This window comes from Dendrobates tinctorius, unplaced genomic scaffold, assembly GCF_039654945.1.
Source record: "Dendrobates tinctorius isolate UK_male_01 unplaced genomic scaffold, ASM3965494v1 ptg000022l, whole genome shotgun sequence".
Taxonomy (NCBI): Eukaryota; Metazoa; Chordata; class Amphibia; order Anura; family Dendrobatidae; genus Dendrobates; species Dendrobates tinctorius.
Genome location: NW_027361690.1, coordinates 39002003 through 39014472, shown reverse-complemented (window position 1 = coordinate 39014472; position 12470 = coordinate 39002003). Strand labels below are relative to the sequence as shown.

At 41.9% G+C, this 12470-nt stretch overlaps 1 protein-coding gene across 1 annotated transcript in view; it reads left to right on the top strand.

Moving 5' to 3' along the window:
* The window catches only part of LOC141084135 (ras and EF-hand domain-containing protein-like), a 107488-nt gene that overhangs the window by 31545 nt on the left and 63473 nt on the right, over window positions 1–12470 (top strand). Inside the window, exons 2-5 of the mRNA XM_073568610.1 lie at window positions 3778–3933; window positions 8219–8309; window positions 10517–10612; window positions 11299–11376. Coding sequence (XP_073424711.1) covers window positions 3778–3933; window positions 8219–8309; window positions 10517–10612; window positions 11299–11376 — 421 coding nt within the window. The remainder of the gene's footprint in view (window positions 1–3777; window positions 3934–8218; window positions 8310–10516; window positions 10613–11298; window positions 11377–12470) is intronic.

Genomic DNA, 12470 nt, shown 5'->3' with positions numbered 1-12470 from the left:
AATTCATAGTTTTGATGCCTTCAGAGTGAATCTACAATTTTCATAGTCATGAAAATAAAGAAAACTGTTTGAATGAGAAGGTGTGTCCAAACTTTTGGTCTATACTGTATGCATTTTAGAAAAAAACTGGAAGTGCACAAGAAATTTTGCCGGTAAGCATGTTACATTTCTAAAATAATGCTGATATATTGGTCATGCCCATGAGAATATAGTTTCCCAGAATGTGACAATCAATATGTTGGATCCACGTACATCAATGCGCCAGAGTAAGCACATTACACTTGTACAAAAAGGGGTATTGCGCTTGCACCAAGTGGCGACTCGACCAGTTATTGAACAGTGACTGGATCTTGTGTGATGGAGGACTATGGACGAGGGCAAATCAGGCTTAGTCATGGGTCATAGAAGAGTCACCTTAATTCTCCACCTAGACTGCAAACAGTCCTGGAGATGTCGGAGTCGGTATTTGTGACTGTGTCGGAGCAGTGTAAAACTGGTCTTAAGAGTTACACCTGTTTGTAGAAGATAAAAAGAAAGTGCCATCGCCCACATTCCTCGTGCTCCCAGTCTCGGCATGCTGAGAGTCATGTCTTTTTACAGTGTTTATACGCTCATAATCCGGGTTTATTACCTCTACATTCAGCATGTAGGCAACTTGCAGATTTTGACAAAGAACACTTTCTGCCAACAGGATTATTCAGGATTATTATATCTCAGGATTATTATATCTCTGAAATCACAGAAGACATGTATAAATAGATGCTATTATTAATAGTCATGGCTGAAGAGCGTGTAACTAACCTTCAAGGTATCCAGCAATTACAGAACAATGTCATATGGTGCCCAAGGCCATGACAGTAGATCTATTGCAGGAATGTATGCAGTAGGGTTGTCTTTGCTGCAGGTGTATGGATTACTACAAACCCTGTTCACATGTGTAGAACAGTCACGCATTCTTGACACTAGAGAGATTGTCATCTTGAACATGATGCATTGATTAGTGTTTTTTATACATATTGCATATTATATCTTGATCTCTAGCGCCACCATATTTTAAGGTTCTGTACTGCGACTGTCAATTTTAGGATAGGGTACACAGGTAGTTGGGCAGCAACAGAGATTGTGTGACTGAAATGTCGCAGTGTGACCCCATTCACTTCTGTAGCGCCGCCATGTGGCAGCGGCACTGAGTGAAAACGCTGTGTAGCCCTTGCCTAAAAGGAAGCCGTTCACTTTGTGAATTCCTTTTGAGTGTAGAGTGAAATCTCAAGTGCAAACTTTCATGTTTTATGTACCGTATTTTTCAGGTTATAAGACGCACCGGACCATAAGGCGCACCAATTTGGGGGAAAAAAATTGAAGCAAAAAATGTGGTCAATTCTGTACTTAATGTCCCCTCATCCCCATCCTGGTATCTATGGCCCCATCAGAAAACATTAAAAAGAAAAAAAAAAAATTACACTTACCTTTCTGGCGCTCCCTAGCAGCATCTTGTTCTGGTGCCAGCAGCTGCGTTATGCTTGTAAGCAGCGTATGTCAGGAATGTCATGCGCTGCGTGCAAGCATGCCTAATGGTGGCTGCCGGAATGCTCACTGCTCTGCACGTTTGGACAGTGTGCACAGAGAGCAGTGAGTATTCATTGCTCTTTAATGGCTAGCACAGTATCAGCCGGAGCCTTCCTGCAGTTGCTGGCGGTCACGTGTACCGCTACTAAAGGGAATGAATATTCACCACATTCCATGCCCATGGGAGTGGATTGCGGTGAATATTAATTTCTCTTAAGTAGCTGCACACGTGACCTCGCCGGCAGCTGCAGGAAGGCTCCGGCTGACACTGTCCACCGCCGCCTGCTGTCGCTGTTATCAGTTGAATATAACTCAATCTCATGATCACCGACAGAGCAGGGGAGAATTATGCACCAGGGAACAGCGCTTACTGTACAGCTGCTTCTCAGGTGCCGGTACGTGTAACAGGGATGACATCCCTGTGTGTCATCCGTGTGGGATGTTTTGCGGCCCGTGTTGCTGTTAAAAAAAGAAACAAAAACGGACATGTCAGCGTATTTTGTCCACACACGGTCGTGCACTGACCCTTTCACTTGAATGGGTCTACAATAAGTGTCTCCGGTATGTGTGAAAACTTTCACCACACGTACTATGCACCATCTGAAAGAGGTCTTGTATAGTGAAGTGGGCTTCACCCTGACAACACTGAACTAGAAGGATGCCCATACATGTTAGCGTAAAGTCAAACCCGAATTAGAAAAAAGCCATCTCACCGCTAATGCCATCATGATCTCTGGAGCTCGGAATAAACGTCGCTGCCACCAACGATGACCAGAATTTAATAGAAGAAATTCAGCGGTATAAAATCTGCCCCAGAACCCGTGATCCCATCTATTGACTTATTATGCATGTTAAGATGTTGTAATCACATACAAATAAAGTTGAAGATTTTATACCGTTGAGCTGGATTTCTTCCACTACAGTCTGAAGGCAACCCCTCCAAGACTAGAGGATTACTGTTCGTGTATGTAGGGGCCTCGAAGTACGTGGCCGCGATCCGAAATATCAGTGTTGTGGAGGCAGCGTTCTAGATTACGAGCACAGTGGATGGGATTTATAGAAATCCCATGCCCACTGTACTTCTATTTGACGCTGTGTAAACTCACCAGCTGTGTGACGCTAGTCTCCACGACAGAAATTTCCACGATATGTATTGGATGCGGTAAATCCGCATTGCTCAGTGAACATGTGTGGATTTACCTGCGTGATTAGAATGCAGTGTTTTGGGTGTAGTGAAACTACGCTGCGTCCAAAGATCTGCTACTTCCTAATTGTGGGCACCAGGCATGAAGAATTTAATCCTTTGTTCTCATAATGAGAGAGAGAGAGCCATTTCCAGAGTTGCGCGGCTTATTCCTCTCCCTCCTTCGAAAATGCATGCATGAAACCTTTCCCCTTAGACCTCAGTCCAGAGCCTCTCACCTAGCCAAATCAGTTGTCATGCTTTGCACTGCCGAGGGCAAATAGCCCGAAACACCATGTCTGCAATTTGAGATTCTGATTTGGTTCTTATCCTAAGTCATATTGCAAAACTCGTTGTTAAAGGGTTGATTGTGACTTGTAGGATCGCTGCTTCCAATAGGTGGCGGTATAGCGTTTAAGTCCTCTTTCTTTCCAAAGAGGCAGTTTGCATGTTAAAAGTAACAGCAGTTTTAGAAACATTTAATCTATCATAGAGAAATGATTACAGTTTTGATCTTTGCTGTCTGGGTACTGAAAATAGCACAGATCGCTAAGAAATATGGACAGAAGCACTTTACTAAGCATTAGTGACCTATGAGACAGAAAATCAGCGTTAGACATATTCCATAGACTGTACTGTATATTCTGTCCTGAATGAGGGCAATTCTGCCCCTCTGTTTAGTGATCGGGGAGTGTAAACTGACAAACCCTCAACACTTCTGACATTTCTGCGTGATGTCTCCAAAAGTTTTCTAAAAGTTCAGCTACTCTCTAAATCTTCCCCAGACAGAACTGAAGTTTGTGAGCACATTGCGAATTTGAGCTTTTGCAGATATACCAGGAAGAAAACGGGTTTTACAATTTTGGTAACTGAAGTAAATGTTACATACAGGACAATGCAGAAAAATTTAGTGCTGTTTCTACTCATTTATTGCTTGTTTTTTTTAGTAAGACCGACACAATGTAACGCCTAATTCTTAGTGAAAGGCCGGTGTAGCTCTTGTTAACATAAATCCATTTGCTTTGCAGAGAGACCCGAGAGCAGCTATGGAGCTTACACCAGGACATTCAGGGGGTGTCTGTACCCGGCCTCCTTGAGCAATATGAAAAACTGCTTGAGAACATGTCTTATGACTTCCGAGCTCAGCGGCTAAACACTGAAAAACTGGAATCCATTCTAAAAAGGTTTGTCTATTAAAAAAAAACGAAACAAAAAAAAACCTGTTTTCTGTCTCCATAACCATGGTTACAAGATTGAGTTTGCCGGGGGGCATCTTACAATAAGGCACAGCGAGGCACAGGATGTAATATCCGCAGCACAGCATGAAAACCGGACACGGGGCCACACTGCTCCTTAGGAACACTCTACCGCCGTATTACACATTACGTTACTGTGTTGTTTAATTGAAGTGTATTTTTTTCCTCTAAATCGGCAAGCGTCCATCCGTGAAGTCACTCTGGAAACTGGAGAAGTGAGGGATTATGATGCCTCACGCTGAAATCTGATCCAGAACAATATGCATATGCAGGGATTTATTAGTCTGCTTTCCACAACTCCTGGAGAAACTTGCCCACCTCAACTACTTCTCTTAGAACTCGCCAAATCTGAAAAATGATGATAAACCAGCAAGCGGTCTTCAGGAAGGGAAATGTGACAGATTTTTTAACACTGGGGTGTCTCACCCCAGGCTTTAAAAAAAAAAAAAAAAAAAAAAATATATATATATATATATATATACACTCACTGGCCACTTTATTAGGTACACCATGCTAGTAACGGGTTGGACCCCCTTTTGCCTTCAGAACTGCCTCAATTCTTCGTGGCAGAGATTCAACAAGGTGCTGGAAGCATTCCTCAGAGATTTTGGACCATATTGACATGATGGCATCACACAGTTGGCGCAGATTTGTCGGCTGCACATCCCTGATGCGAATCTCCCGTTCCACCACATCCCAAAGATGCTCTATTGGATTGAGATCTGGTGACTGAGGAGGCCATTTGAGTACAGTGAACTCATTGTCATGTTCAAGAAACCAATCTGAGATGATTCGAGCTTTATGACATGGCGCATTATCCTGCTGAAAGTAGCCATCAGATGTTGGGTACATTGTGGTCATAAAGGGATGGACATGGTCAGCAACAATACTCAGGTAGGCTGTGGCGTTGCAACGATGCTCAATTGGTACCAAGGGGCCCAAAGAGTGCCAAGAAAAAATTCCCCACACCATGACACCACCACCACCAGCCTGAACCGTTGATACAAGGCTGGATGGATCCATGCTTTCATGTTGTTTACGCCAAATTCTGACCCTACCATCCGAATGTCGCAGCAGAAATCGAGACTCATCAGACCAGGCAAGGTTTTTCCAATCTTCTACTGTCCAATTTCGATGAGCTTGTGCAAATTGTAGCCTCAGTTTCCTGTTCTTAGCTGAGAGGAGTGGTACCCAGTGTGGTCTTCTGCTGCTGTAGCCCATCTGCCTCAAAGTTCGACGCACTGTGCGTTCAGAGATGCTCTTCTGCCTACCTTGGTTGTAACGGGTGGCAATTTGAGTCACTGTTGCCTTTCTATCAGCTCGAACCAGTATGCCCATTCTCCTCTGACCTCTGGCATCAACAAGGCATTTCCGGCCACAGAACTGCCGCTCACTGGATTTTTTTTCTTTTTCGGACCATTCTCTGTAAACCCTAGAGATGGTTGTGCGTGAAAATCCCAGTAGATCAGCAGTTTCTGAAATACTCAGACCAGCCCTTCTGGCACCAACAATCATGCCACGTTCAAAGGCACTCAAATCACCTTTCTTCCCCATACTGATGCTCGGTTTGAACTGCAGGAGATTGTCTTGACCATGTCTACATGCCTAAATGCACTGAGTTGCCGCCATGTGATTGGCTGATTAGAAATTAAGTCTTAACACACAGTTGGACAGGTGTACCTAATAAAGTGGCCAGTGAGTGTGTGTGTATGTGTATGTATATATATATATATATATATATATATATATATATATATATATATATAATGATGTTTTAAATTGCACCAAAGAGACCTTTTAATAAATGTGGCAAAATTTTGGAATGTACTCAAGTCCCTAATTTAAATCTACACCTCCTACAAGTAGGCATAGATTTACACTCAAATTTCTGCCGTATTTTGGCTTTAGGTGTTATACATCTATCTAAAGGTTGATGTCCACTCCCTATCCAGGTAATCTATGCACTATTTTTCAGTGTCATGGGCAGCACGGTGGCTCAGTGGATAGCACTGCAGCCTATGTTCTCCCTGTGATTGCGTGGGTTTCCTCCGGGTACTCCGGTTTCCTCCCACATTCCAAAGACATACTGATAGGGAATTTAGATTGTGAGCGCCGTCAAGGACCGTGATGATAATGTGTGCAAACTGTAAAGCGCTGCGGAATATGTTAGCGCTATATAAAAATAAAGATTATTATTATAGTGTTTGCCAAGTGCTGTTTTTTTTTTTTTTTTTGTTTGTTTGTTTTTAGAAATTTTTCATTTATAACGCTTGTTTGATTCTTTCAATTTCTAGAGCTCTGTAGCTGCCGGTGTAAACTATAGTTATTATTCCAATTGGCCTTCACTTTTCACCTGCTTTATAGCAGGTACAGTGGGGCAAAAAAGTATTTAGTCAGTCAGCAATAGTGCAAGTTCCACCACTTAAAAAGATGAGAGGCGTCTGTAATTTACATCATAGGTAGACCTCAACTATGGGAGACAAACTGAGAAAAAAAAATCCAGAAAATCACATTGTCTGTTTTTTTTTTCATTTTATTTGCATATTATGGTGGAAAATAAGTATTTGGTCAGAAACAAAATTTCATCTCAATACTTTGTGATATATCCTTTGTTGGCAATGACAGAGGTCAAACGTTTTCTGTAAGTCTTCACAAGGTTGCCACACACTGTTGTTGGTATGTTGGCCCATTCCTCCATGCAGATCTCCTCTAGAGCAGTGATGTTTTTGGCTTTTCGCTTGGCAACACGGACTTTCAACTCCCTCCAAAGGTTTTCTATAGGGTTGAGATCTGGAGACTGGCTAGGCCACTCCAGGACCTTGAAATGCTTCTTACGAAGCCACTCCTTCGTTGCCCTGGCAGTGTGCTTTGGATCATTGTCATGTTGAAAGACCCAGCCACGTTTCATCATCAATGCCCTTGCTGATGGAAGGAGGTTTGCACTCAAAATCTCACGATACATGGCCCCATTCATTCTTTCATGTACCCGGATCAGTCGTCCTGGCCCCTTTGCAGAGAAACAGCCCCAAAGCATGATGTTTCCACCACCATGCTTTACAGTAGGTATGGTGTTTGATGGATGCAACTCAGTATTCTTTTTCCTCCAAACACGAGAAGTTGTGTTTCTACCAAACAGTTCCAGTTTGGTTTCATCAGACCATAGGACATTCTCCCAAAACTCCTCTGGATCATCCAAATGCTCTCTAGCAAACTTCAGACGGGCCCGGACATGTACAGGCTTAAGCAGTGGGACACGTCTGGCACTGCAGGATCTGAGTCCATGGTGGCGTAGTGTGTTACTTATGGTAGGCCTTGTTACATTGGTCCCAGCTCTCTGCAGTTCATTCACTAGGTCCCCCCACGTGGTTCTGGGATTTTTGCTCACCGTTCTTGTGATCATTCTGACCCCACGGGGTGGGATTTTGCGTTGAGCACCAGATCGAGGGAGATTATCAGTGGTCTTGTATGTCTTCCATTTTCTAATTATTGCTCCCACAGTTGATTTCTTCACTCCAAGCTGGTTGGCTATTGCAGATTCAGTCTTCCCAGCCTGGTGCAGGGCTACAATTTTGTTTCTGGTGTCCTTTGACAGCTCTTTGGTCTTCACCATAGTGGAGTTTGGAGTCAGACTGTTTGAGGGTGTGCACAGGTGTCTTTTTATACTGATAAGTTTAAACAGGTGCCATTACTACAGGTAATGAGTGGAGGAAAGAGGAGACTCTTAAAGAAGAAGTTACAGGTCTGTGAGAGCCAGAAATCTTGATTGCTTGTTTCTGACCAAATACTTATTTTCCACCATAATATGCAAATAAAATGAAAAAAAAAAACCAGACAATGTGATTTTCTGGATTTTTTTTTCTCCGTTTGTCTCCCATAGTTGAGGTCTACCTATGATGTAAATTACAGACGCCTCTCATCTTTTTAAGTGGTGCAACTTGCACTATTGCTGACTGACTAAATACTTTTTTGCCCCACTGTATATGTTTGATTCTTTTTTTTTTTTTTTTGCATGTAGACCCTCTGATATGCACCAAATTTTTAGGAGGTATGCAACTTTTAATAAATTTGGCACAAATCACCCAAACTAGAGTAAACATAAATGTGGGCCAAAGTATTCACTATAATATAACACGTGGTACTTTTACTGATTTTGTCATCGTGTGATGCAGTCATACATTGTATAAAGTGTATTCAGTGTTCGTAAATGTTGTAGGACTGAGGAGACGACAGCCCTACAGATGGCCGAGTTGGAAGAAGATTTGCAGCATCATTTAGTTAAAGTAGAAAGTCAAATTCGTGAACAGGTAAGACAGACCCAAGCAAAGAATCTTGTACCCAGTCTTGTATTTGTTTTGTGGCATCATTCACAATGATATAATTTCTGTAATACGAGACTTTTATAAAAACAATCAGAATCACAGTGAAGTACAAAAAAGATCTGTGTATTAAATGGTTAAACAGGGAACTCCCACCCAAGTGTCGCTGTCAATCATTTTAATGACGCCTGCATAGCTGCTCCCATTGGGTTCCCTGAGGGCCTAAGCGGGGTGCAGATGAGTTACCTGTCATCTTAGTCCACTTGTGAAGCTGACGCACAAAAAGAAATTTAGTGAATTGCAGTATAAACAATCAAACAATTGAAGGTTCAAGTCGAAGAGGGCTAAAAAGTTACGGTAAGTGAAAAAATGTAAGAATATTTAAATAAAAAAATCAACTCAACCAGCTTTCCACTTTTTTAAAATAAAGAAATCAGATTTGCATATTTGACATTTCTCCATCATTAAAAGCCCACCCTATCAAAATCTAAAACTTATCAACCTGTGTGATAAAGAGAAAAGAAAATAGAAGCTTCTGACCACCACTCCATTCGTTCTCTCTGCTGCTGCTGGAAAAAGCCAAGTGCAGCGCTCGACAGCCCCATAGAGAATGAATGAATAGTGCAGTTTGCAAATGTGCACCGCCACTCAATTCTATCAGGGATAAAACTGCCTATGTAGCAATACGGTTTGCAGCTTTTGGAACCCACAGATCAATAATTTATTACCCATCCTATGAATAGGACAGAACTTGTCTTCACCAGTCTCTTTAATGAGTTAGTTGAGACATGCCTAAGGCTACTTTCACACATCAGTTTTTTGCCGTCAGGCAGGATCCGGCTATTTTTAGAAAAAACGGATCCGGCATAAATTTTGGAGAACTGTAGAAACGGATCCGTTTTTTTGCTGGATCCGTCTAGCAGGTTATATCTGTTTCCTGGGGGCTGGCCAATTGGATCTGAGCATGCGCAGACTTAAAAAAACGGATCCGGTGGCTGGATCCGGCGCCCATAGACTTTCATTGTAGCAAAAAGCTGGAAGCGCCGGATCCGGCGCTTCCGGCTTTTTCGCCGGAGACAAAAAAACGTTACAGTAGCCGTTTTTTCCAGACGCCGGAATGAGACAAGTAGCCGGATCCAGCAAAAAACGGATGAAACGCAATGCGATCCGGCGCTAATGCAAGTCAATGGGGAAAAACTGGATCCGGCATTGCATTTTGCCGGATCCGGTTTTACAAAAAAAAGCCGGATCGCGCCTGATGGCAAAAAACTGATGTGTGAAAGAGGCCTTAGGCTTAAAGGGGTTGCCCACTACCTGGACGCACACTTTTTATATGAAATGGTCCCACTTCAAAAATAAAAATAACATGTACTCACTTCCTGTACCGGAGCCAGTCCAGCGATGTTGGCCCTGGGGTTTGCATGACATTGTCACGAGAGCACTGCAGCCTAATAGCAGATGTTAAAAGGCTGCAGGGCTCACATGATGTAACAACCCAGTGCCAACATTGCTTGAATGGCATCAGTACAGATATGTTTATTTTTTTAATGGGCAGCACTGTGGCTTAGTGTTTAGCACTGTAACCTTGTAGGACTAGGGTCCTGGGCTCAAAACCCATCTATGACATTTGTGAGGAGTTTGTATGTTCTCCCTGTGTATGCTGCGTGGATTTCCTCCAAGTACTCTTGTTTCCTCCCACCCTCGACAGACATACTATTAGTGACTCAGATTGTGAGTCCCAATGGGGTCAGTAAAGTGCTGTGGAAATTAATGGTACAATATAAGTGAGTAAAATAAATGAATGCGGGGGACTACATCATTTAAAGGGGTTGTCCCAGTGGTGACAACATGCAGTAAATTAATCGGTGAGTTCATTGCCATTATTTGAGTTAGTGAATAAGTGGTAACACCCATGGATTGATGACTTGGATCAGGCTGGGCACATACTCTGTGTTTTGGGTTTGCCATGCTTCCTGTAGTTGGCCTGTATACCAGGCAAAGCTGGGGTGTTACAATTAAACCTGTAATTTCCTGATTGATCACATGGCTTTTGTAGGTTAAGAATACAACATTGTAATGATAAGACAGGAGTGTGCTGCTACGGTATACGACGTTGGCAAAGAGCTGAAATTAATGTATGTGCCATTAGTTCCTTGTATCAAAACCATGCCCTGTAATTCTATGTATCATCTCAGGAGGAACAGAAACTTGAAGCTACAGTTCAGGAAATGCAAAGAAGACACCAGAATGAAATATCAGACCTGCATGCCAGGGTCGCCCGGATGGCAAAGGTAGGTTTCTCCTCGCGGAGTACTTAATTGCATGTATGTATTATATACACTGTGTATTGGTTAGAGCTGTTCCTGACCGCATGACCACCAATCATGTCACTGTGCATAGACCTCTGATAAGTGGCTTTCAGATGTCCCAGCTAAAGAAAGAATACTTTTATTTATCGGGTTAGTAGTTGAGCTTTGTGGTTCAGTACAAGACCACAGCAGCTAAAAACAGAGCGAGAATATATGTGCTAATATCGTAGTGTTCAGATTCGTTGGTCACTGAACTTCTACATAATGTTTTGTTTGTTGTAAGCGTAACTCACAACTCAGCTGCTGCAAAACCTCTTTAAAAGGAAATAAAATCTTTGTCATTGATGCAAAGTTTCCACTTAATTTCAATTAGAAAAAGAAATGTAACCTATCTTCCCTCTTAAAGGGTTCAGCTGCATTTTTCCCTACAATAAGTGATCCTAAAACACTTTGGCTTCTCTTACATGTAAAATGCATCTCCCACAGTCCCATGATACATATGAGAGCCCTTATGTAATTGGCAGTTCTTGTGCTCCAGATTGTCACAGGAGAACATATATTGACTACCGTACAGCTATTTTCCCATGAATTTTCAGTTCATTTGTAATTTTTTTAGCATAACTATATTTTTATTAATGCTATTTATTTTTTGTATTTTTGATTTGAAGCACAAAGATGAACTGAAAGCCCAAGAAACCAGAGAGGAGAGTGGGAAGCTTAAAAAACAAATCTATGATCTTTCTCAGGTAAGCAAGTCCTAATCTTTGACAAGTAAGCAATGCTCGAGGCTTACATAATGTGAATATTGCGACAAACAGTTCTATATATGTACATACAGGACAAGGAAGAGATCCCACCGAGTATCATTAAAGCCAATAATTTTATTAATCAATATTTAGACGACAAAACATAAAAAATGCAGAAATGCTGATATAGGTGACGCTGAGCACTATGTCAAGAGACGGGGGCAGAAAGTAGAAACAGCACAAAAAAGGAGAAATCTACCAAGTAGGGACAAATCCAGCAAAGACCTATAATAGGTACACAATTATAGTATCAATGAGTGTGCATAGGTGTAATAAGAACTGCTAGCAAATAAGCCCCTTGCGATAAATAGATGGTAACATCACATGGTCATAAGATGTAATAAGCATAAATATAACTGCCAGGTATGTGGAACAGAGAAAGGTAAAAATCAAGATCAAGGTACAATGCCCTTGAATATGGTAAGGCAAGAGCTGCCCGTATAGACAGTAGTTAACTGACCCAAGCCCCTATTGAACTGGGGAAATTGTGCCCATCGAAACATAAACATGGCAGATGTCATATACCAAAATAATTACCTGTGGCAAAAGTGCTACTCACGTCCCCTCACCCCGACGCGTCTTCCGCTGGTGCAACATACAGGCATCTTAAAAATGGGTAAGAGGGCTTTTTTACTCCCTGTAAAAGCTCTGACCATGCTCTGATAGGCACTTATACCTACAACACAGTAATCTCTCTGTGCATCAGGTTATGTTATGGTGTTACTGAAAAGGGATTTGTTACCTATTATCATACTTGTGTTTTTCTTCGACGTTCTGTTTATTGTGATTTGGTGTAATAGGTATCCTTTTGGTCCTTCTACTACCTTTACCTCTATCCACCTTTTTTCATGGACTCCCATAAAATGTAAGATACTTATCTTGTCACTGTGATATTATGGTTGCCCCATAGCTTAATTATGATTCTCCTGCATTGTTGCACCACACTTGTATCGTTGCCCTCCTATTTTTACAAGTATTATATAATGTGTGGAGTAATTTATATTAATTTTATCTTGTTTATGTGACTTATCAAT